Consider the following 26,652-nt stretch of genomic DNA (forward strand, 5'->3'; position numbering starts at 1 on the left):
GTGCATGCTCTGACCTTACGCTATGGCCTCCATGATGGAGATGAGGTGTTTTATGAGGTAAGAAGGTTATCCCCTTGGAGGACCCAAGTCGCTTCTATCTTTGTTTGGAAATCAGTCTGACTCCCAAGAAAGAAAATATATAGAAGGATTCCTGGTTCAAATTCAGCGCAGCTAAAGAACATAGGAAGGGTCCAGGGATAATTATAAAGGGGGATCACAAGAAAGGCTCTTCCCTTTCTTTCCTCCTTCAGTCCACCAACCTTCACATTCTCTTTTGTCCTCTGAAGGTATCACAGCCTCAACATGAAAAGAACGAAATGCATATTCTAGGACACTGCATCCTCCACTAATGATTTATTTTCAGATAAGTTTCTTGTCCTTCCGCCTCACCTCTCCATCGCTCATGTACACAGCTCTTTCCTTCATGGGCCCCTTTTCATCCCCTACATAGGAAAGGCCATTCTTATGCCCACCATAGCATAAAGCCCTTTCCACAGCTAAGCATGAGGCCATCCAGGCTCAATCGCATGGCTCTTCTACATGGAGAGAAATACATCTCTTGAATGACAGATCCTTCTATTACATCTAATGAGTTCCTCCAGAAAGCACCAATTAGGAGAAACCACATTTAGGATGGAAGAATTCTAGCAGTATCCTGAAAGTTGCTCCTTGTATGTGTTTTCCAGTTAGTAATAAACTGGGTTTTTAAATTTATGTAATAAAAACATTTAGCTTGATTTTTGAGATGATTTTTGTTGGATCTTGGCTTAAGAATTCTCTGGAACAAGAGTGTGATTTACATGAAATAAACAAACAAGCAGGGAAAGGGAGAATTTTGGAGCATGTTAATAAAATGCTTCTGTGCTGCCACTGAAAGCAAATTTGACTCAAGTCTTTAATGCGTCTGGGCAAACAGAAACCAGAAGACAGTTATGGGGAAGGGGAGGCAAGCAGACCAGTTATGGGGAAGTGGGCAGCACATTCCTTCCACATCCAAGAGGACTGCTCCAGCATCTCTGGACATCCCTTTCATACATTACAGGATCTTCCTACGCTTTTATGCAGCTCTGTTAGCAAACAAACTTGGACTAATTGAGCTATGAGGTTATTTACCAACTTCTGGGACCTGCTGTTATCTCCAAAACATTTGTCCAAAGCCACTGGTTACCTGCCTGCCTCCTGTTATTACAGACAAGTAAAATGGGGCCTGCTCCAAGGGCTTATTGGCCAAACTGAACAGACAGGGCCAAAATAGAAGAAAATGGAGAGAGTAAAGGTGACAAGACGACAGAAAAAAAGGAAGAATAGAAGACAAAGAGCCAGAAAGTGAAGATGTTAAAAAGCTGCAGAAACCATACAAATAAGGGTACTTGATATACAGCAGAAGAACAATAATTTTATTGAGAAATGATTCCCCTTTTTCAACTATATAAATTCAGAAGAAGAATGTGAAAAGCATATTCCAAAAAAATATATTAATTTCTCGTACTACTGAAGACTTTTTTCCTAAATCCAATATTGTATAATGAATGACAGTATATTTGAAACACGGATGATATATGCAACATTATGAAATGATAGAAAAGTGTTAGGAGTGCTTAGTATTAATGATAATAATGCCTTGAGTATAGTATATGCATTTATTATAATCGTCTTGTTGTTTAGTGTGTTTTAAGGTTGTTTGTTATGGTTGGAAAATTAATAAAAATGTAAAGTATATAAAAAAAAGCTGCAGAAACAATGGGTTCACGAAGGGAACAGAAGACAAGGAAAGGAAGGAAAACGCAGAAGACGTGGCGTATAAGAAAGTATAAAAGACAAACCAACTGGTTATCACCTTCTTCTCCAGTTCAATTGCTTTGGCTTCACTTTTTGCCACTTTAGTTTGGTCAACCAAGTTATCTACATAGAAAGCAACAAAGGAGAATCATAATGGGAATCCTGGCACCCGCGCACCCACACGCCACAGCAGCTCAAGGAAGTCCAGTTTTTATACATAATTCTTATTCTCCATCTGGGATAGGCCTCACTTTCAGGAGCCAACTCAGTGTCCACCACGCCTTTCCCTTAACAACCTTTAAGACCCTCCTGCTGGCAGCTGATCTCACCTCCGGCATCAACATGCCTCAGTAAGGAAGAGTATTGGCAGAGAACTCTTGTGCATCACTCCAAGTGCACTGTGCTTCCCCTGTGCTTCACTGCACCAGTGCCGACATCCCAGGGCATGACTATTTTGTATTAAAATGGATTCTGCCGTCCTCAGTTCTGCCCTCCCCCATCATCTTCACTGCATCAAAATGCCAAAAATGTACAGCAAGCAATATAGCACTCTGTAATGTGTATTTATTACAAAAACCTCTTGATTTATTCTGCTAGTGAGGGCCTAGGAAAACCAACTCTACGGGCACTTCATACTGATGGGGGCCTAGGGGAAAAAAGCGTAGCTCTCTCCAACAGCCGAGCAAACTGCGTTCGGACTCACCTATCAGTCCCTCAACATGAAGGTCGACGTGCTTGCACTTAAAATCTGGATCAACCCCATTCTTCTGCAGGATTATCTGGGAAACGCACTCCTCAATCAGCTTAAAATACTGAGGCCTGCAGACAAAGAGGGAGAGAAAAAAATTAATGCTGATATCCCAAAGTACAGATCTCCCAGAAGAAGTGTTCTCAGGAGGGATCCCTATAGATTACAAGACTGTTTCTCATCTTGGAGGCACCCCCAGTTCTCATCAGGCCAGTTGAGCTCCCCTTTCTGCATCACTCCTGGTTTATTTCCCTCCTGCCTGTCTACACGGGCGCTTTTCTCCAATTCTCCTCTCCACAGCCAACTCAGCTTCTCTCAGGTCACAGCAGCAATATTCCCACTTCACAAAAGGTGCCTTACGCCAGTACCAAGGATGAAAAAATTGTCTGACAGATGTATTCATTTAATAGCGATCACCCTCGTCCATGTATCCTGAGGCAGTACACACATTCCTTTGTTCTGCCCTCCCCTCAAGCAGCACAGCCAAGAACCGGCACAGACAGCACTGAAACAGTTCCCCCGTATACCTGGCATCGTAGTCGCTGCGGATGAGCAGAAGGTGCTGCAGAAGAGACAGGAAATGCTGTTCTGCCTTTGAGTCCTTGACGGTATTGAGAAGGATCTGGAAGATCTCACCAAAGTCAGTGAGAGGGGAAAAGGTTAAGGAGGCAAAAGCCACCTTGAAAAGTGTGAGGTCTGAGGGAAAGCTGGCCCATCCCATTCAACCCTCTCCACACTGTCAGTCACCAACGTCTTTCAAAAAAGACAGGGCAATCTGTTTCCATCACTGGGAACATATCTGTTTTACTGCTGTGTGGCACCACTCTCTGACAACATGCGTCTGTCTGTCTCTCTCTCTCAGATGCAACACAAATTATTTTCTGAAAGACTTTTGCTTCGTTTCAACATAGGCCTTGCCATTTTTCCTTAAGGATGGCTTCTCTAACCTGCTTCCGCTGCCAATTAATATGAGAGACAGTATGGTGTAGCGGTCAGAGTGTAGGGCTAGGATCCAGGACAGCCAGGTTCTTTCCTACAGGGTGACCTTGGGATAGCCACTCTTGTTCAATGTATGGAATTGCCTCAAAGAATTACCGTATTTTTCGGACCATAAGACGCACTTCCCCCCCAAAAAAAGTGCAGATCAGTGGAGAGGGCAGCGTGCTTCCTCCTTGTCTGTCTGCCTGGCTCCACCTCTGATGCTTAAAGCAAGTGCTGGGATCGCTCCCTCCGCCCTCCGATCCCAGCACTTGCTTTAAGCATCACAGCTGAAGCCAGGCACACAGGCAAGGAGGAAGCACGCTGCCCTCTCCACAGCCGGCGCTCGCGAAGCGCTGGGTTTGCGGAGGGGGCGGGTGCTTCCTCCTTGCCTGTATGCCTGGCTTCAGCTGTGATGCTTAAAGCAAGCGCTGGGATCGGAGGGAGCAATCCCAGCGCTTGCTTTAAGCATCAGAGGTGGAGCCAGGCACACAGGCAAGGAGGAAGCACGCTGCCCCCTCCGCAGCCGGCGCTCGCGAAGTGCTGGGTTTGCGGTGGGGCCATGTGGAGCGATCCCAGCGCTTGCTGGAAGAAGATGGAGCCAGGCAGGGAGGCGCGGGGGAAGCGCCGGATCGGAGGCAGAGGCAGCGGATCGCCCCCCAGGAGGAAGGTGCGTCCTATTGTCTGGAGCGCCTTATGGTGCGAAAAATACGGTATTATAAGGATAACTGGGGGTGGGGGAAGAAGCCCTTGGAGGTCCCTGAAAAAAAAGAGGGATAAAAATGTATAGGTGTGTGATATAGAAAGGAATGCCACTATGGGTTGGCCCTAAATGGGACTCTATTAGAGAGACTCTTTAATCTGCTATTTTTGTACAAAGGTATATATTCTAGATGCCATCTGGTGACCAAGCACCACACAAAAATCTATATCACATCACACACCAAAACCAATCCTGATTCCCAGCCCATGGTCCAGCTCTGCTCCCTTCATCCACCAACCTTCTTCTCCATACCCTCTCTCTGTGCTTCTCCCAGGGCCATCTGTTCCAACTCCAAGCACCCTCAATTTTGCTTCCCCATCTGTGCATGTGTAGCAGGAGCAAAGAGTCTATTCTCCCATCTCCAACAGTCTTGCAAAGAGGGACCAGAAGCAGAATCTATTCCATCCTCACCTCCAAGTTCTTCCCTCAGTGACCTGGAGTGTAGCCTGAGCCTTGTGCTACTGGAATGGAGGGGTTGCTGCTGAGGACACAGATGAAGGGCTGCTGAGGACACAGATGAACGGCACCTCCATTAGGAATGTGTGTAGGCAGCACTCTTGTGGCTGCACCTCACAAATCAAATGACTGAGAGGACGGACCAGTTTAGGCCAGAAGAGAGGGCACATCTCCCCACTCCCTCTAGCCTATAGAACAGAAGAAGGATATTCCATTTCTATGCGAATGTCCTCCAAACGGCTTCGGAGTTCAGCAGAATCTTCTTCCCCATATTCTTCAAACACTGACAACTGCACCTTCAGCTCCTCATTGTCTTGAGAATGCAGGTCCTGTGGAAAAACAAAATGGCTGCTCTCATTTCTGCAGGCACCAGCTCTTCTCTTTGCCTCAGTGAAGGATTCACAAACAGCAACTTTGCTCCTGCAAATCGCCCTTCATGCCTCCTCTCAGAATTCTGGGAGTCTCAGTCTAACACGTTCCTACCCTTTGCAGCAAAAGCTGTTTGAAAATGTGAATAAAAAGCTAAGTGGCCCATGGGAAAAAATAAGATGCTAATAAAAAATAATCAAAGCATTATATTGTAAAAGTTAATTTGACCTTAAAGATCACAACGGAAGGTTTTGCAAGAGCTATCAAGCTTTCTTCTTCCCTTGCAGGAGTATCATACAAATGTAAGATGCTCACCAACTATACAGCTGGACATCTGTCCTGTTCATACACACCCTTTTTAACTCTGGGGGATGAATTCACTGAAATCCTCTGAGAACAGACAGCAGCCTATTCCATTCTATGAAAGCCCAGTCCTAACACTGACCATAGGATCCAGTGCAATGAGAATGCAACTTCAAACTCCGAATGACTCGAATGTAACAAGGGGTCCAGAAAAGATTAAACGCTCTTGCAAAAAAAATCCATAGAGGGGCCGGCGGCCAAGCATCGGCCTGCAAGGTACTTGAGCAGAGTTCACTGAATCTTCAGCTGGGTTTCCTGCAATGAATGGGGCACTAAGGTGGCAGATTTCATCTCTGCTGACGCAACTGGAAATGTAAAGCAGTGGTTGCTCACCTTGAGGATCTGCTGCAGTCCGGAACGCATTAGCTCACTGCGGATGTGCATCCTGAAGTCCAGCTCATCCGCTGGGATGATCAGGGCATTAATCAGTTGTAGACAAGCTACCTGAGGAAACAACACAGGCAGATTCCGTGTCAGACCAACCTCGGCCTCTTCCTTCTTCTTGGGGGGGAGATGACTGCTCCCTTTGATTATTTGAAAGGCTGTTAGAGGAGGGCAGGGAGCTGTTTCTGATAGCACCAGAGGATAGGACTTCCGATAATGGTTTTAAATTACAGGGCAGAATAGTACCAGTGGGATATTAATGGAATTTTTTTTATAGTAGGGGTAGTTCAGCAGTGACAGTAGCAGCCCAGGGAGGTGGTGAGCTCCCTCTCACTGGCAGTCTTCAAGCAGCACCTGGACAAACACTCGTCAAGGATGCTTTAAGGTGATCCTGCACTGAGCAGACGGTTGGACTAGATGGCCTGTGTGGCCCCTTCCAATTCTACGATTCTCCCAGAGAGATCAGTCCAAGTCACTTGAGCTACTGGGGGGCGAGGGATAATACAAATGCTACCAGTGGCTGAAGAACTCCCCACCCCCCGCCCCACCAGAGCCTGGCATACAGAGTCTGTGGTGTCAGAAGTACCTTCAGTACCACTGAGGTGCCACTCTTCAGACCATCCAGCAACGGCTTGAATCGTTCCACTTCATCCATTTCTGCTCGGTCAGTGAGGGCCTCCAAAACACGCTCATGCCTATGTGGGAATAAGGAAAGAAAATCAGCACCAACTTTTTATACGCCTAAGAAAAAAAATCAAACCCTCCAAAGCAAAAGCAATAACTCTGCTCCTGTAAACCTCAAAAAGGTCTCTGTGCTACTTCTTAGAATGAATGAATGAATGAATGAATGAATGAATGAATGAATGAATGAATGAATGAATGGAGAATCCTCAGTCTGCTAACAAATATTCCTAATCCTCATGTATGCAAGAAAAAAACCTGAAAGTATGACTAAAATGCTCATATGTTCCTGAGATGGAAACAAGTATAAACAGGTTGCTTACCTGTAACTGATGATCTTCGAGTGGTCATCTGTGCAGTCACACACATGGGTCTTGCCGCAGGCAACGGATCCGTACCTCGGAGCTCCAATAGCTCGTTTATAACGTCTTTTGGCGCGCTTTCCTCCCGCCCTGGGGAGCAGGCAGCGACTGCGCATGCCTGGAGCGGGGGGAGAGCGCCTATTCCACTCAGTTTCTTCCAGCCGCCACTGGCAGAGAGACTAAAAAGGTAAGACAAGAAGTACCAAAAGCCAGCAGCGGGGAAGGCTGGGTGGGCGTGTGTGACTGCACAGATGACCACTCGAAGATCATCAGTTACAGGTAAGCAACCTGTTTATCTTCTTCGTGGTCTCTGTGCAGTCCCACACATGGGTGACTAGCCAGCTAAGTGTCCTGGAGGAGGGTGCTGGAGAAGAAAAAGGTTAGTCACATGGCCTAAGGCAAAGATTGTATGACATAGAGACATAAGCGGATACACTCACCCCATTTCAGTGAAAGATGGATCTGAGGACCGCTTGGCCGAAGGAGGCGTCACGTCTTGCACGAACGTCCAACGCATAATGGGAGACGAACGTGGAGGGAGAGGACCACGATGCAGCAGCACAGATGTCCTCTAGGGAGACGCCGTGCAAAAAAGCCGAAGACGTCGAGACCGCTCTGGTAGAGTGAGCCTTAAGGCCTTCGGGCAGAGGCTGCTTAGCCAGTTCGTAGCACAGCCTAATGGCGCTAACTACCCATTTAGATAGTCTCTGGGTAGAGATTTTGAGTCCCCTGCAGGGGTTTCCGTATGCCACAAATAGATTAGGGTCCTTACGGAAAGGCCGTGTACGATCAAGGTAGAAGGATAAAGCCCTTCTTGCATCCAGCGAATGCAGGGCCCGTTGTCCGTGATCTGTTGGGTTTGGAAAAAAGGTCGGCAGAGAGGTCGCAGTCGATAAGTGGAACTGGGAGACAACCTTAGGAAGGAACGCAGGGTCCGGTCTGAGGACAACCTTTTCCTTGTGAAAAATGGTGTAGGGAGGGTCGTGGCGGAAGGCGCATAAGTCACTTGCCCGTTTTCCAGAGGTAAGGGCAATCAGCAATGCTGTCTTCCAGGAGAGGAGACTGAGGTCTATGGTAGCCATAGGTTCAAATGGTGCTTTCATAAGCGAGGAAAGAACTAGGGATAAACTCCAAGTTGGGACAAGGGGTTTAACGGGTGGATTGAGGTGCAACATGCCCTTGAGAAAAGACTTGGACAAGGAATGAGAAAAAACTGTTTTGCCGTCTACCGGGTTGTGGAACGCAGAGATGGCAGAGAGATGAACTTTCAAGGATGAGTAACAGAGTCCTGATTTCTGTAGGGAAAGTAAATACTCCAGGATCATATTGAGAGGTACTGATTCTGGGAGTAGATGGTTAGCAGTCGCGAATGAACAGAAGCGTTTCCATTTCCTTTGGTACGAAAGCCTTGTGGAGGGCTTCCTAGCGTTTAGAATAACGTGGGCTACCTCTGCGGAGAGGTGGGAGGTCGAATTCTCCAGGCCGTTAGGGCCAGTACTTGAGGATTGTGGTGCAATATCTGACCATTGGCTTGGGACAAGAGGTCGCTCACGAGAGGAAGGCGACGGTAGGTGTGATGAGATAACTGGAGAAGTCTCGTGAACCATGGTTGCCGTGGCCACCAGGGGGCTACCAGGATGCAGTCCGTGCCGTCTCGTGTGATCTTCGTCAGAACCCGAGTCAGTAGGGGGGTTGGTGGGAAGATGTAGTGGAGGGGGCCCGTCCATCTGTGTAGGAAGGCGTCGTTCTCCCTTCTGGAGAAATAGCGTGGGCATTTGGCATTGTCCCGTGAAGCAAAGGCATCCACCATGGGTGTTCCGAAGCATCTGAAAATGCGTCGGAGGTAGGTTGGATTGAGGGACCACTCGTGGTCGTCCAGACGAAACCTGCTCAGAGAGTCGGCCAGAACATTGTCTACGCCTGGGAGGTGAACGGCGGTCAAATGGATGTTGTGCTCCAGACACCATTCCCAGAGCACGATGGCTATACGGCAAAGTCTGAGAGACTTGGTTCCCCCTTGCTTGTTGATGTAATAGACAGTTGCCATGTTGTCCGTTGAGATCTGGACATGGCTCCCGTTGATCAGGGGAAGAAAGGATAAGAGGGCCCTGTGTACGGCAATCAGTTCTAAGCAGTTTATGTGCATGGCCCTCTCGGAGGGCGTCCAAAGGCCTCTGACGGTCTTGTCCTGTAAGTGGGCTCCCCATCCCCACTTTGAGGCATCTGTTGTCACAACAGCTACTGGAGGCATCGGTAGGAACGGCATGCCCGCGAGAAGATTGCTGGGTACCGTCCACCAGGTAAGGGATGAGAGAGCTCTCTGGGGAACCGTGAGTAGGGTGCTCTGCGGTTGCAACAGAGGATGGTAGGCTCTCACAAACCAGAGCTGTAGATGTCGCATCCGTAGCTTGGCAAAGTGGATGACAGAAGTCGTGGCGGCCATGAGGCCCAGCAGGCGTTGTATTGTGAATGCAGACTGGCAGGGCTGTCGTTGAATTGACCTGGCTAAGGTGATGATGGTGATTGCTCGATCCTCTGGAAGGAAAGCACGGTGGAGAGAGGTGCGAAGGAGAGCTCCTATAAACTTGATGTCCTGCGTGGGCTCGAGATGGGATTTGGATGTGTTCACACGAAGGCCCAGGGAATCGAGGAGGGAGAGCGTTGTGCTGATATTGGTCTGCAAACGATGCTGAGTCGGTGCTATGAGAAGCCAGTCGTCTATATATGGGAAGACTGTGATGTCTCGGAGTCTGAGAGCCGCTGCCACCACCGCCATACACTTGGTGAATACCCTTGGTGCGGTGGAGAGGCCAAAGGGCAGGGATACGTACTGGAAGTGGTCTTGCCCCATAGCGAATCTTAAATACTTCCGATGATGAGGTCGGATAGTCACGTGGAAGTAAGCGTCCTGAAGATCTAGGGAAGCCATCCAGGAGTTCCTGGGAATAAGAGGCAGGATGGTGTGTAGGGAGATCATTCTGAACTTCCTGCATTCGATGAAATTGTTCAGCTTCCGAAGATCTAGGATAGGGCGCTTTCCTCCATCGCGTTTGGGGACCAGGAAGTATCTTGAGTAGAATCCCGTGCCTCGATGTTGAGGAGGAACGGGTTCTATGGCATTCTTCTGGAGCAAGTCCAGAATTTCCTGCTGCAAGAGAGCAGATGGAGGTGTGGCTATGAAGTGGTGGTGGTGTGGTGGCGAAACGAACTCTATTGCGTAACCTAGACGCACGATGGTGAGGACCCAAGAGTCGGTGGTGATGGAACTCCAACTCGGGTAAAAAGGGGATAGTCTGGTATGCCTGATGGGGGAGTCAAAGAGACTGCTTGCCTGTCTGAGATTGTTTCTTAGAAGGTTGGGCCCGTGGCCTCTGATGAAAAGGTTGCTTTGGGAGAGGTTTCCTTTTCCAGAAATCTTGAGACTTGGGAGACCGCTGGCGGCGTTGGAAGGATGGCTTCCACGGTCTCTGCCTATTAGAGGGCAGTGAGGTTGGTTGTGTGACACCAAGTCGTTTGGCTCTTTTGCGGCCGTCATCGACGGATGCAAGGACCTCGTCCGTGGACGCATGGAAGAGTCCCAGACCGTCGAAGGAAAGGTCTTCTATACGCTGTTTGATGTCCGGCTGCAAGTTGGTAGAGCGCAGCCAGGCGTGGCGACGTAAAGCCACCGAAGTTGCAAAAATTCGAGAAGAACAGGAGACCGCATGGCGGATAGAGTTGATTTGTTGTTTATTGACACGGGAGAGCTCAGAGACGAGAGACGACACAGTCTTCTGAGATGAGTCAGGCATGGATGCAATATGAGGGGTAATCTGGTTAGCCAAGTTGAAGGAGTAAGCCGCAAAGTAGGCTAAATAATTGTTCAACTTGGAGTTGGTTGAAGAAAAACTGTAGATTTTCTTAGCCAGAGTGTCCAATTTTCGACCCTCCCGGTCCGGAGGAACGGGGTGGCGAGATTGTTTGGTCTTGGTGGCGGAATGAACAACGACAGAGTTGGGTGCCGGGTGAGATGCGAGGAATTTGCAGTCAGCTACGTGCACCCTATAAAGAGAATCCAGGCGGCGAGAAAGTGTAGGGATCGAAGCCGGCTTCTCCCAGGCTTCCTGGAGGCCTTCAAGGTGTACAGGGAGCATAGGAAGCGTGGAGCTATCTGGAAAATCTGCGCGGACTAGGTCGTGGACCACGTCCGAAACTTTTGGTGAGTCGGAGGACATAGGGATGTTTAGTGCGGAAGCCATGGTTGTAATGAGATTCAGGTAGGCCTTAGAACTGTCGGATGGTGAAAGCCTAGGAGGCTGGTCGGATGAGGGTGAGGCAGGGGCCTCCTCGGAGTCGGAATGATCAGAAGTGTCTCTATCCGAAGCCGAGAGGGGACGTTGTGGAGACTTGGGTTCAACAGGTGAAGGGTCCCGGGGACGCTTGAGTGGCGAAGCCGGTGGCTTGGAAACCGATGCGGATGCTGTTCTGGAAGAATCTCGGTTTCGAGGAATCACGGGAGGCTGCACAGGTGCAGTCTGGGAGTCGAAGACGTCTCGGGTCCGAAGGGCTGCCGCATCATCTCGGGTGCGAGGGTTTGGTTCTTCTCGGGGAGAGTAGTAGTGTTGGTAATCATCGTAGCAATCTGGTGACAGGTGGCGGTAATAAGGAGATCGTTGGTCGCGTGAACGGTAGTAGTCGCGGGTTCCGGGTGAATAATAATCCCTGAGTCGAGGCATATAAACATCTCTGGGGAGAGGCTCGGGATCGAAGTCGGAGAGATGCCTATAGCTGTGGTGCGATGGTGAACGCAGGTACCGATGGTAGCGCGAGTGAAGTCGAGGTGATGGAGACCGAGAAGGAGAACGGTCTCGTGGGTAGTCACGGTGGTAGTCACCATACCGGGACCGGGAGCGATCACGGCGAGGGTCCTGGTAGTCGTGACGACGCGGAGATCGATGCGGAGAGTAGGGACGATCTCTGAACGGAGATCTCGGACGAAGCGGAGACCGCGAGCGAGAGCGGGCCCGTGGGGATCCAGGTCGGAGCCGATGAGAGGAAACTTGTGTCGAGGACTCCTTTAGCAGTGGTGCTGCCGTGTCTTTAAGCAATGGAGTCGTAATGTCCTTCTGCACTGGCGTTGTGACGTCGAGGAAGGATTCGGGTCCGAGAAGTGGAGCCTCGGTGTCGAGGATATCATCAGGAGGAAGGCTGTGAACCGAGGGCGATCTCGAGCCAATCGGAATCACTTCGATAGAGGGTTGAGTGAGGCGAGGCATTTCCGAGATAACATCGGAAGGAGCCGAGAGTTCAATAGGTAGAATCGGATTCGATTGCGCGGAGGCCGTTTGGGCGGTCGATGCGGACGATTGCGCAGCCGTAGCAAAGGCGGAAGTATGCACGGAGGTAGAAGCCGACGGGTCGTGATGCTTCTTAGGCGCCGAAGTGGTCGGGCTGGAGGTTTTCGGGCCCGAGTGGTGTGGCTTCGACAGGCTCGATTCGCCATGACGAGTCTGTTTGGGCGCCTTGTGACCCTCAGAGTGCTTAGAAGCCTTTTTATCGGACTTATGCTTCCTAGGTACGGTAGGAAGGGCCGAAGTTGCCGAATCTCCCGCTCTCAGTGGGGGAGGCGGCGGATCTGAAGTAGACACTGCGCGTAGAGAGGATTCCATGAGGAAACTACGAAGGCGGGCTGCTCTGTTCTTGCGCGCCTGCTTGCCGAAGCAAGCACAGTGGTGGCAGTTATCGGTTCTGTGGGATTCCCCCAAGCAAAAAAGGCAGAGTGAATGACCGTCCGAGGACGGAATTTTAGAACCACACTGCCTGCACCTTTTAAAGGTGATTTTCCCTTCCATTCGTTCCGGACAGGGGAAGGAGGGAAGGGAGAGACGAGAAGAGGGGGGGGGGGGGTAGAAAGAAAAAAGGCTGAAGCGCAGAATCGGGTAACCTTTTTTTTTTTTTTTTTTTATATTAATGGGACGAAGAAGGAAAAAATAGAGTAAATAGTGAAGAAAAGGGAGGAGTAGTACGATACCAAGAGACGAGCCAGAGGAGGAACGCAACGAGGTAGGTGTTGTCCGGGCGGCGGAAGGGAAGAAACTGAGTGGAATAGGCGCTCTCCCCCCGCTCCAGGCATGCGCAGTCGCTGCCTGCTCCCCAGGGCGGGAGGAAAGCGCGCCAAAAGACGTTATAAACGAGCTATTGGAGCTCCGAGGTACGGATCCGTCGCCTGCGGCAAGACCCATGTGTGGGACTGCACAGAGACCACGAAGAAGATCAATTAAAATCACTGATGTGCTGTGCCTTACTAATCAAGGGGCTTTAAAGACCAACTCCAAAATGTAATTCTCTGCTTAAAAACAATAGTACTAGAACGGGACACTCATCACAGCCTTGAAACTGCCACGTTCAGAGGGCTGCACAAGAGGCCTGGATGTGCAGACTCAGCTTGCAAAAACTGTTTTTTGTATATTCCTCAGGTGGTGTTTTTGATCAAGAAAAGAGAAATGCTTACATAAATCAACAACCTCCTCTCCACACACATAAAAGGTCAGAGGGCTGGGCTGAAGAGATGTTCCAATGTGAAGTTAATAAATGGATGATCATTCTTGAGGTAAGTTAGAGACTTCAAAGTCACCAGATATTCCTGAGGACCTGTACAGGAATCTCTGACTCCCCCCAGGAATCTTTGTGGTTTGTAGGGATTTGCTCTTGGGGTGGCTGAATAGAGTGATGTTTCTTCCTATGTGTGCCTGTTCTATTTTCCAGTTTTCTCTTTCTACATCAAGAATGTCTTGAATGTGATCTCTCTGGGAAAATCTAGTGCAGGGGTGGGGAACCTTTTTTCTACCAAGGGCCATTTGGATATTTATAATATCATTTGCGGGCCATACAAAATTATCAACTTAAATAACAGCGCTCTGCCCTGAGAGAACGATTCAGGCCGGCAAAATTAATGCAAAGCATTGTTTTTCTATTTGAAGTCACGTGGGGAGAGCCTAATTCAGCGCACGCACACCCCGGCCTGCTGCCCTAGGCAAATGCCTAGGTCCAGGCATATTAGACCACATCCCCTAATATTAGCACATTAGGTCACACACTCATTGGCATATTAGGCCACACCAACTGGGATAATCACATGTAAATGGAACTGGTGGTAGCTGGCTCCCACCCCCCACCCCTGCCAGGCCGCCTCCTTTTCTTCAGCTGCTCCCAGCAGACCTTTAAAGGCACCCACATACCCCAGCAGCAGTCCTTCACAATGCCCATGAGAGAGAGGGGGGAGGGGCTCAGCCCAGCAATCCCTGAGGGGCAGACCAAGTGATCTCGAGGGTCATAAACGGCCCTCGGGCCTGACGTTCCCCACACCGATCTAGTGGGAAGAAGTTGTCATCATCAAGAGTGTATAGGGAAAACTACTGGAGGTTTTGAGAATTTGGACATTTCTAGAAATTTCTGTTAAGAACAATGATAAAAAAAAAATGTATATTTATAATATGGATTTTAGAAGTATGCTTTGATCTTTACATTCTGAAGGGGGCCCAAATGCAGAGCCCACCCTTCCGCAAGTGTGCCACAGAAATAATAGTGCCCTGGACCACCCATAGTCACTCACAAGGCCTCGTGATGAGGCAGGATGCAGAGGGCCGAAAGCAACTTGACAGCATCGATCATCATGGAAGGGACTTTGGGGTCAACAGCTCTTGCCAAAAGCAGGATGCCCTCTTCCGTTTCAAGCACAGTTTTAATTCCAAACTAAAAGGAGAACCCACAAAAAATGTCAGCGCTGGTGAATTGGCCAATCTAGCACAGATCCATATAGCACATGTCTAGACTGGGAAAGCCTGAAGGGGGATTGCTAGAATGGAAAGTCACAGCTAGAGATAGCAGGGGTGTTTCAAAGACCACCTGGAGACCACCTGCTGAGCAGACAGGCCACTGTCAGCTTGAAGCCTCCCAGTAGAGCTCAGCATTTGTCCTGAACATCATAGGTAGGCAGATGTTCAGCAAGAGACAGGAGCCATCCATGGGAGGTCCAGCCAGCCACTGTCCATTCATTCCTCGTTCTTCTGCTCATTCTCCTCCACCTTCCTTCCCCCTCCCCTTCTTTCTCTTATATGTTATTTCAAGTTATCTTTTTAAAATTTTATTTTTGTGTATCTTATACGCCTCCTCAAAAATCTGTACCCCTTCTATCCTGCCATCAATCATCCCCTGGTCATCGTTTTTTTTTTTCTGCCTCATTTCTAATTTTCTAGCTTTTAATTTTTCTAGCTTCACACTCTCTGTCATAAATCATTACTTTTCATTATTCAAAATCAACACTTCCATCTCCCACTTCAATTTTTTAAATTTCTCAGACACAGGCTTCTCTCCCAGTCTCCTCCTTCACTTTCTCACTATTTCAATCTGGTTTGGCTGTCACCATTCCAACTGCTCTGATAATGGTAGGAACATTTTTTTTCTTTTCTCAGTTGTGTGTCTGTGTGTGTGTGCACTGACCTGGATGTTGACACCTCTGTTGATAACACTCTAAACTAAGAAGACAAATTTTTGTCTATTGTGGCTTTTTTCCAACACCATTTTTCTCAAGATTTCCCCTAACATTGGTGACTCCACAGAGTTCTACCTTGAACTTTTCTTCCCCCCCCCCCCCTTTCCTGTACATAATATCCATCCTTTCGGTTCAAACTACTTATTAATTTTCACTGATAGAACACTTCAGTTGTAAACTATTTCCAGTCTTGCTCCTTTCAAACTAATATTTTTCAGCTTTGTTTTCTCCCTTCTTTCAAGGAAGGTCTTCCTGTTTTCTTAAACTGAACTTTTAAAAACAGAGCTGCTTTTCCCCCTTCCCTACCCATCCACTTCTTCCTCTCCTTGTTTCATCGACAGAATGTCCCTTTATATTCATCTTTGTTATCATAATTTTGAAATGATCTCTGATTAATCTCTGTAGTTGCTGTTTTTATCTGTTCAACATACCTAAACTCTGCACTCTACATTATACTGATACTACCAGGGCTCTTGTTTGCTCTCTAAAGTGAGTTTTTTCTTTCTGGACTTTCTGCTCAGCCCCTTGACCACTCCTTTTCTTTCCTTCGGCTTTGCTTCTCCTTGCAGTTATGCTACTCATCGTAGTGATCAAGTTTCCCATTCACTCTTCTTCTCTCTATAGGCTGCACCTTGCTTTTTGCATTTTGTAGAAATATTTCCTCGTTCTCAATGCTTCCACTTCTTTACTCCTCTCATTTCCCAATTGGAAAGGCAAACAGAGAGTACTGCCCTTGAATGGTTTTAATTTGTATATGTGTGTTCCTTTAATTGTTGGTGAGGTGTAGTGGAGAAAGAGGGGGAATAAGTGAGTAAGGTGATTGGTTGGTGACTGAGAGAATGTGGGCGGAGCTAAGTACGAGTGTGGAGGGGGAGAGAGAGAGAGAGAGACATGCAGTTGACTCAGCAGAATGACAGCAGTTAACAGTCAGTTATGGTCAATCAGCAGTTGACAGAATCTGAGAAGAAGTCGATTAGAATCCCATAGGGAAGAAAAGTAGAATATTTTAAAGGACATATTAGGGGCTAGACAGAAAGCCAAAACCTAATATTGTCAGAGTATTATATGAGTGGGAGAGACAGAAGGTGTCAGGAAGTTGAGTTAGGGAAAGGAGGATTTGAGAGTGAGGTGTGTGAAAGAGAGACACCTCAGTCAGAAGATTATTACCGTATTTGCCGGCGTATAAGACGACTGGGCGTATAAGACGACCCTCCAACATTTCCACTCAAAATATAGAGTTTGTTATATACTCGCCATATAAGACTACCCCCTCTTCCGCACACCATTGTACGACCGCAGCGTGACCGCAGTGCCTCCGGCCCGCCCCTGCATCTCCCTGTGACCGGCACTAGTGCGCAAGTGCGCATGTGCGAGCTCTGCGTAGACAAGGGGCGGGCCGGAGCGCCGCTGCTTCCCGCCGAGCAGAACGGGCCGGTCACACCGAAAAGGCTAGCACCCCTGTCTCACTGCTGATTCTCGCCACAGCCACGCTGATGAACCACCACGGCCGCGCTGGATACCGTGCGATACTGGACGGTATGTAGAATGAGGTGGGCGGGCATCGGGAGGCCACTATGGGCACCGGGCGAGCTTCGGGAGGCCACTATGGGCAGCTATGTCTATCCCAACTGAAGTGCACCCGGCGTATAAGACGACCCCCCCCCACTTGGAGGCATGTTTTTCAGGGCAAAAAAGTAGTCTTATACGCCAGCAAATAGGGTATTATTCACTGAAGAATGAAGCTATAAACATCTCGAAACCAATATGCTTATTGTACAAATAAAGTTTTATTTTGTTTTATGTTAACCTGGAGTCTTTTGGTTTTAAGATATAAGAGTCTTATCCTCAGGGCCACATGACACCCCTCCTCCTCCCAACCTAGCAACAATCTAGTTATGAAACATAAACTATCACTACTGTTTCCTTTCCCACCTCTTCCCACTTGGTAGATACATATAAGTATATTGTTTCAACATCCCCAGTTCTCATCCATACAAAAGACGGTTCTTGACAGGTTTCTCCTGTAACTGTCCTAAGCTTCTACCTTTCCTTTTCTTCTTCTGCCTTTCAGTCTCCATTCTTAGACTGCAAGTCTGAAACACATACTGTCTTTTTATTATTTTATTGCTGTGCAGTGCTGAGCTATGCTCCACACTTTGCCAACTGAGTCTAAAATATGCCAGTTGAGTCTAAAAACACAGGAAACAGCAATGCATAAATAGGTGGGAAAACTGGAGACTCACCTTATTGTTCATGAAAGCCTTTAAGCATCTGATGACCTCATGCTTGATCCGGGTGTCGTAGTGGCTAGGAAATGAGAAGATGTGACCAGGTGAGTATTCCTGGATAATGATATAACACCACTTTCTTGCCATGCCCACATAAGCCCCCAGCAGGCATAGATACTCAGCTAAAAACTCCAAAAGAACTTGAGTGGGCGGGGGGGAGATGACATTGAGATAAGACAATATACAAAAGTTCCACTTTTTCATCTACTTAGATATTTTACTTATCCCAATTCCTTCATGTTCTTCCCGCATCCCCCCCCCCAAAAAAAAAGCCACACAAAACACACCATTTAAAAACTGGCTGCAGCCAGCATGCACACAATCCTTGGGTACCTTATTCATGTAGAAAGGTGGCTTATCAGTGTTTTAAATAAGTAAAATAAATAAATGAAAACCTTGCACCACACATCTTAAATGTCTTCCCAAAGCAAAACCATTCCCTGGAACTAACCCATTTACGAAGTACAAGTAAAACATAACTAGGACAAGCTTACAATCTGTACTTATTTAGAGAAAAGAAGCTCTACTGGTACTCAGTGTTATTTAAAGAGCTTTAATTCAACATCTTACCTGGAAGCCTCTTCCTTCACATCATGTAAACCTTTCAGTATGTCCAGCAAGCAATTCAGACCCTCCACTCCAAAATTTTGCACCCAACTGAAATAATGGTACAACAAACACAGCTTAGTAAAGTGTAAAGGAGTCTGCACATTAACCATCATCAGTCACCCTCTAGACCCTCTTGCTGCACCATTTTTACCTTCTCTGTGCTCCATGCATGTGAATGGGTGTAAGCACCGGCACACTCACTCACTTGTATATGAACAAATGTAGCTTTCCAAAGAGTCAGACTTTTACCTGACAGGATTATTATTGAGAGAGACCCGCAGAGACTCCAAACAATTGAGCAGCTGGGCATCTCGGAGACCAGATTTCAGCTCCTGGATATACATGATTGAAGATTTGGAGCTCTCCTTTTGACTCATTCCCTGCAGGAGAGAGAGGACAGTGGTGATCAGGGCAGCTCTCCTCCTCAAACCAAAAAAGGCGACCGCAAGCCATCTTTTCCTATTGCAACATCTGTTAGTTTTTAACTGGATGGAAGGAACAGAGTAACAACTATACAGAATGAAGATTCTTAAACAGAAGTCTTCTCTCACAATAAGTGGTGAATGTAAAGTCAAGTCCAAAGTTCTTGCCTGCTTCCTCTCTTCTTTAATGTCAGCAGCAGACAGAAAAATCTGAGTGAGAACTTATTACTATTTTTTTAAAATCACATCCTTATGTCTGCAGTAGGAAATTTGCTTCAGGAGTAGATGGGACCACGGGGGAGGACAGAGTTAAATTAGTACTCAGGCAGTGTCACCCTTTGCTGTTGCTTATGCTTGCGAATGAATGCAAGCATATGCAGAATGTCTCATTCACCAAAGGTACAGATAATGACCCAGCCCTCACCGCCCCCCAAATCTATGACGACGATTAAAGGACCAAGGAAGCATTAAGGGCCAACTTTTCTCAAGCCCCCCCCCCCTTTTCACTACAAAAAAGTAAGTTCTTTGGGAAGGTCTAAGGAAATCTGAGCTATAGTTAATCCCTGCTCTGAATGCCAAGACTGCGAACAGGTGAAAGGGTATCCTGGGCCTATGTACAGAACCTTCAGGGATTACACAATACCCATGCATGTATCTTCCTGATATTAGAGGATACATGTAAAAACTGGGGGAAGATACAGTTCTGAAATCTCAAAGTTTACTGATCAAAGCACTTATTAATAACTATCTTCTCCCCCTGAAACACAGTTTTGCATGTTACTCCACACTAGGGACGGGCACCGACTTTGAACACGAGCCAAAGTCGGGAACAGACTTTACCTGGTTCAGTGTTCACAAACTGAGATTCAGGGAAGATAAAGGAAAAGTCCCCTGTGCAAGCACCAGTCGTTTCCGACTCTGGGGTGATGTTGCTTTCACAACGTTTTCACGGCAGACTTTTTACGGGGTGGTTTGCCATTGCCTTCCCCAGTCATCTACACTTTCCCCCCAACAAGCTGGGTACTCATTTTACCGACTTCGGAAAGATAGATGGCTGAGTCAACCTGGAGCTGGCTACCTGAACCAGCTTCCCACTGGGATCGAACTCAGGTTGTGAGCAGAGGGCGCTGACTGCAGTACTGCAGCTTTACCACTCTGTGCCATGGGGCTCCCTCCCCCAAATGCTTGTCAAGCTTTTTTGCTTTGTTTGGCATGTTGACTTTGCTGCTTTATTCTACATGGCAGAATTTTTATTAGATTACATTGTTTTTATGATGATGGAAGCAGTTTTGGCACAAAGGAATGTGGATTATAAAAATAAATAAATATTTATACAATCTGGGCACTGTAGTGCTCTTATATCACATAAGAACATAAGAGAAGCCATGTTGGATCAGGCCAACGGCCCATCAAGTCCAACACTCTGTGTCACACAGTGGCAAAAAATTTTATATACACACATACACTGTGGCTAATAGCCACTGATGGACCTGTGCTCCATATTTTTATCTAAACCCTTCTTGAAGGTGGCTATACTTGTGGCCGCCACCACCTCCTGTATCAGTGGATTCCACATGTTAATCACCCTTTGGGTGAAGAAGGACTTCCTTTTATCCGTTTTAACCTGTCTGCTCAGCAATTTCATCGAATGCCCACGAGTTCTTGTATTGTGAGAAAGGGAGAAAAGTACTTCTTTCTCTACTTTCTCCATCCCATGCATTATCTTGTAAACCTCTATCATGTCACCCCCCACATATTCACTTTTTGATCTGGGAAGCTCTGTTTTGTAATATTCTGCTTTACACAACTCGCAGTTTCTTTAGTAACCTTTCCTAAGGTTTTATAACACACTGAACTAGAGGGAGAGGCAAGGATTTTTATGCAGCACTGCTGTGAGAATAAGATGGAGGAAAGGAGAACAAGTGAAGCTGCTTCGGATCCCCACTGCAGAGAAAGGAGACCAGCAGAAATGTTTGAAAGCCACGTTAGGCAATGACATGGCCGACTCCAGACACGCACCAAACCAGACTTTTTAAAAAACTTCTCCCAGCCTTTGAGCATCCACTTCTTGAACTGTGGGTTTTTGAAACCTGAGCCTTCTGAATCTGCCATTAACTATTTAAATGTTGCAGTAAGGTGGCTGCTGTCCAAAAAGAAGGAGGCGAAGCCCTAGAGGTGCTTTCCGGATTAGGCTAGCCAGCCTCAGTTTACAGACCGTAACAACTCACAGCTTTGGAAGTATGCAGGTACTGGGAGACCATCTCTCTCTTGATGCCAATGTCCTTCTCCCTTAGAGGTTGCTGTTTCTCTTCATTCAGATTCATATCCAGCTATAGAAGAAAGCCAGAGAACACATCCTCTTTACCCAAGAAGAGACTCGCCCCTTAGACAAAGGCAATGCATGTCAAAATCTTCAGAAGGAAACATACTGACTTCTCTACATGCTTCATTCTGTCTCTCTTTTCTAAATGGACCCTACATTTAGGATTTTGGGGGAAGGGGGCTTGGGGGGGAATTGACCCAAGATTCAATTCAGATGAGGAGACGAGAAAGAATTCTGCCATCCCTGAGGCTCATTAAGCCAAACACGATACTGCCAGTGGACAAACCACAGGGAAAGGGGACATGCACTTCTCTAGCTAAGATGGCACTGCTTTGAGCTCTGTGCTGGAAAATCTCATGCCCAGGGAGCGGCTAGGAAGTTCTGCTCTGGTCTTGACAGTTCCCAACTGCTTCATGGCCCTGCTCCATGTCTCAGAGGTCGCTGTGTTTCATAAATACAACCTGGCAAGCATTCTTGTAGCTTGGAAAGGCAAAAATTGACTCCCTCCCCTCCACTGCCTCCCCTCCCCAACATTTAATCAGGAGCAGAAACTTACCAGCATCTGTTCAAAGAGCATCAGCACATCCTCGTCTGAGATTTCCTGCAGCATCTGACCTGCACCAGAAACTTCTGAATAGGCAGCAGAGGAATTCCTATGAGCCACACCGGGCTTTTCTTTCTCCTTCTTTATCCTCATGCTGGTAAATTTCTCCAGCTGAATATGGAAAAGAAAATTAAAAAAAAAACAACAACACTCAGCGTCCATCCATATTGTCACACCCAACAAAAACGGGCTCATGAGCAGCTTACAAAAGCTTGGGCAATGCACAGGCAAAGAGATGGGCTCGGCTGGCTCTGCAAGCAGCAACTGATGGCCCTTGAAGCTTGTGACACCTCTCTTACAGGGAGGGCTAACTGTCACACAGAGGTCACTCCTCCTTTCCCTGAAGGGCCATGAACAATAGCTGATTTCAGGGTTACAAAGTTTTCCAAGGAATCAGCAAGAATGTTCAGTCCGGAGAAGGCCCAAGCTGGCAACAAGGAAGAAATGTGACCACACAGAAATCAGCCTTCTCTAAGAGGACAGACTGACCATTTAGCCAATAGTAGCACAAAGGAGGAAAGCAGAGGTGGGCACACGCCTCAGCCCAGAGAAGAAACTGGACCATCCCCCAAGCAAACACTTTGGTACAAGTAGGGCCTTTTTTGTTTTTTTAAAAAAGCCCAGCAGGAACTTATTTGTATATTAGGCCACACCCCCGATGTCAAGCTAGCCGGAACTGTGTTCTTGTGCATTCCTGCTCAAAAAAAGCCCTGGGTACAAGGCAGCAAGGGTCATCAGATTCTCTGGTTTCTCTTCAGATTGCATGTCCGGGACTTCCGGTTTCGGCGGCATGGGGTTGAAAGCGGCTTGGACCGATGCGTCCTGAGCTGCTTTCAAATCGGCATCTTTGAGGGGTCTCCCTCGAAGGACAACTCAGCTCTGGGGACCAGGAAGGGTCCCAGAAGGCAGGAGGACTGAGCGGTAGATCGGGGATATCAGCAGAAGTGGCTGTTCCCCGATCCCGCTTTTCTCAAGCCTCACCATGCCAATCGCCATTTTAGATGGCAAGGGGGTCAGCCACCGGCTTCTTCTTCCCCTTTCCATCACCTTACATTCCAAACTTCCAAGCTTCGTATTTTCAAGATAAAGGACATCGATCTTACTATTGCTGTAAGTGTTTTTTCCCCTTATTCCCATTTGGATTGGTAGCATTTGCAGGAAAAAGAAGAATCAGGAGCAGATTTTAAGTAGGGCAAGAGACTGAGAAGGGGGGTGGAATTCTCCCTCTTTCTTTTCCAAGGCTTGCAAAAGTCTGCCCAACCTGATATACTGAAAATACCTACGGTAAGAGATTTCATCAACTTGTAATGAATGGCTGAATTTAAATGACTTGTCTTAAACTCCCTTTGGGGGACGAAAATGCTTTGCTTCTTGGGGAAGATGTTTGCTGACAAGTGCACTTGGATGTGAAAGTTGGCTGGTTTAAAAATACTTTGAAGTGCAAGTTCAAGTGCTTTGACTGAATTTATAAAAACTCTAAGAAACTATTAAAAGCTGGTGGGTACCTGATATTGATTACAAGACACAGTAGGATCTCTGGTTGTAAGAAGAGCATTCTACATTTTTTTTAAAAAATGATTTCTATTTTTGTGGATATAAGCATTTTAAATGGTATTTTACTTCTTTTTATTTGTTTTGTGTACATCTGTGGTTGGATTATTTTTTGGATATGGTTTTAAAGGTTTTTTGTTTGGGATTTTGTTTTTTTGTGCACCTGTATGCTTTTATTTTTGGATTTGCTGGTTTTCCCTCCTTTTTGTCTGGATTACTGATTTTCTGTTTGTTTTTGGGGCTCATGTTTGGATTACAAATAGGGTAATCAGCCCTGGACTACAGATTTACACTTTGTAGCCTCTGTACCTGGATTATTGACCTTTTGTTTTATGCATTTGTTCTTTTTGCCTTTATTTTTGGGTGTGCTGGTTTTCTTTTTTTTCTTTTTTTGGATTACTGGTTTATAGTTTGAATTTGGGTTCCATTTTTGGATTACAAATAGGGTAATTAGCCCTGGATTACAGATTTACACCTTGCAGATTGTATACCTGGAATTTAGCTGGAAGACCTGGTGGTGATTTGGATTACAATTGAACTAGCTTTGCTTCACATAACAGGCAATGGCTGCAGAACCACTGAACTGAACTGAGCTGTTTTCCCAATTGGCTATCTATTGTGGTGAACTGAAAAGGGGTGTTTATTATTATTTTTAGTATTGTTTTGGCTAATACAAACTTATTATTTTTAGTATTGTTTTGGCTAATACAAACTGAGAGCCAGTTTGGTGTGGTGGTTAAGTGTACAGACTCTTATCTGGGAGAACCGGGTTTGATTCCCCACTCCTCCACTTGCACCTGCTAGTATGGCCTTGGGTCAGCCAAAGCTCTGGCAGAGGTTGTCCTTGAAAGGGCAGCTGCTGTAAGAGCCCTCTCCAGCCCCACCCACCTCACAAGGTGTCTGTTGTGGGGGAGGAAGGTAAAGGAGATTGTGAGCCGCTCTGAGACTCTTCGGAATGGAGGGCGGGATATAAATCCAATATCTTAAAAATCTTATCTTGATAGAGGCCAGAAGGTTGCTTCCATTTTTGAACTGCTTTATAATAAGGATATTCTTTGGTGGAGCTTAGCTTATCTGGTATAAACAGAAACATAGAGTTTCAAAACAAACGTGGAAGAGGAGTTATTGGATTTTTGGTTGTGAGTGTCTTTACTTCAACAAGAATGAGTGGTCCCAAGGAAACTGTTAAAAAAAAGACAACAAAGAAGGAAAGCAAACATTTCTTTCACCTAACCTTCCATCTGGACCAGGCAAATTTACGACTATGCAAGGAGATATGAAAAAGATGCAAGCTGCTTTAATGACTGCTATAGTACAGCTAACAAGCAGAGTAGATAACATTGGTGAACAGATGGCAGACATTAAAAAAGAGCTTTCAGAGAACACCAGACAGACAGCTGAGACTAACAAGGCTTTAAAAGTACTAGAGGGTCAGGTGACAATACTCAAAAGGTGGAACATCTAGAAAAAGAACAGAGTTTACAAGATTCTAGACTCTTACAACTGGAAGTAGACAGAGCTGCATATGTGTTGAGGTTTCAAAACATACCAGAAGAGAAAAATGAAGATGTACAGAAAATTCTAAGTGAAGCCTTGGCTGAAATTTTGCAGGTGACTTCTGAGAGGATGGAAGAAGAATTTGACCAAGTTAGACGGATACCTTTGAGTTATACAAAACTAAACAAACTGCCCAGTGAAGTACATTTGAGATTCACAAGAAAGAGGACCAAAGATGACATTTTAAAACAAATAAGAGATAGACCGATGATGACAGCTGGAAAAATGGTGAAAATCCTGAGAGAGGTTCCATGGCCTGTGAGACAAAAGAGGAGAGAATACCAAGAGTTAACAGACTTTGTGAGAAGAAGAGTAGTACCTTATTTGTGGCTAATGCCAGAGGACCTTCTTTTTACATACCAGGAGAACAGATACAGGATCAATTCCATCTTTAAAGCTCAGAATTTTTGGGAAAGAAGGCAAAGAAAAGAAGGATGAAGAGGAGGAGGGAGAAGGTTCTGGGGAAGAAAATCCAAATGAACCACGGAGATACCATACAAGGCAACACCTCAAAAAGGATAAGAAAGATAATGATAATCTAAATCCATAATGGCTTCAATAGTTTCAATTAATGTGAATGGACTTAATTCTCCTGCTAAAAGGAGGAATGAATGAACTTTTTATTACGGTCATAGACCAATATAAAAATTATAACACATCATGTAAAACCCCTCCTAAAATACATAAAATACAATAAAATACTTAAAACTTTTCTGCACCTATACAGTTCGGGGATAACTAAAATATAATTTAACCAATTTTAAAATCCAGAATCAGTTATTTGGCAAAATTGGAAATGGATATAATTTGCTTACAAGAAACCCATATTCTGACGAAAGACCAACACTTTTTGAAAAACAAAAAATTGGGAAATTTATTCACAGCAACAGACAAGTATAATAAGAAACGGAGAGTGGCAACATATATTAAAGATAAATTTAATTCACAATTGCAATTTGCCTCTGAAGATGGAAGAACTTTATTGGTGGAAATCACAGTGGATAATAAAAAAATCTTAGTTGCAAATATTTATGCCCCAAATGGAAAAAATTTTCAAGATTTGCGTCTTAAATTATCAGATTTGGAGTATGCAGAATATTGTTTAATAGGAGACTTTAATGCAGTCTCGGATAGACAATTGGATAAAAAAAAATGTATAAACAGATGAAAAGTAAAGGTCTTCAGCTACCAGTAAGTTTTTGGAAACTAGCAGAAGAAATGGATCTGGTAGATGTATGGAGAACAAGATATCCCAACTCTAAAGACTTTACTTATTATTCTTCCAACCACCAAACCTGGTCAAGAAATGACATGTGTTGGCTTTCAGCAAGTTTGATTAAAGATCTAGTTGACAGAGAAATTCAAACAAGAGTTATCTCAGTTCATAGCCCCGTAATGACAAAACTAAAAGGTCTATGGAAGAGAAAATTATGGAACTTAAATACTTCTGTCTTGAAAGATAAAGACTTTCTTAAAGAATCCAAGGCTGAAATGGAATACTTTTTCAAGCAGAATATAACACAAGAAGTAAAGATGCAAGTAGTTTGGGACACTGCTAAAGCTTATTATAGGGGCCTTGCAATTAGATATAGTAGTAAGAAAAAGAAGAGAGAACTGAAAACTTCCAAAATTTAATGTCACAAGTCAGAGAAGCTGAAAAGAATCTTAAAAAAACAACCAACAAAATGTGAATTCCAAAAAAAGGTGAAAAAAGCAACATAAATTGAATGTAATGCTTATGGAAGAGATGAAGATTAAACTGAGGTATGCTAGACAAAAAAATTTTGAACATGCCAAGAAGCCTGGAAGGTGGTTGGCTTATAGGATGAGAAAAGAGAAGGCCAAAAGAATAATTATGACACTGAAAGATGAGAGCAATAAAGAG

At 45.9% G+C, this 26,652-nt stretch overlaps 1 protein-coding gene across 1 annotated transcript in view; it reads right to left on the reverse strand.

Annotated features, from left to right (window-relative positions):
• The window catches only part of DIAPH1 (diaphanous related formin 1), a 99,112-nt gene that overhangs the window by 69,325 nt on the left and 3,135 nt on the right, over positions 1-26,652 (reverse strand). The window contains 12 exon segments of the mRNA XM_060253953.1: positions 1,838-1,902; positions 2,483-2,598; positions 3,055-3,171; positions 4,935-5,053; positions 5,790-5,900; positions 6,427-6,535; positions 14,475-14,614; positions 17,657-17,720; positions 18,272-18,358; positions 18,560-18,690; positions 20,961-21,062; positions 21,612-21,770. Of these exon segments, the coding sequence (XP_060109936.1) occupies positions 1,838-1,902; positions 2,483-2,598; positions 3,055-3,171; positions 4,935-5,053; positions 5,790-5,900; positions 6,427-6,535; positions 14,475-14,614; positions 17,657-17,720; positions 18,272-18,358; positions 18,560-18,690; positions 20,961-21,062; positions 21,612-21,770 (1,320 nt within the window).

Source organism: Heteronotia binoei, chromosome 14, assembly GCF_032191835.1.
Source record: "Heteronotia binoei isolate CCM8104 ecotype False Entrance Well chromosome 14, APGP_CSIRO_Hbin_v1, whole genome shotgun sequence".
Taxonomy (NCBI): Eukaryota; Metazoa; Chordata; class Lepidosauria; order Squamata; family Gekkonidae; genus Heteronotia; species Heteronotia binoei.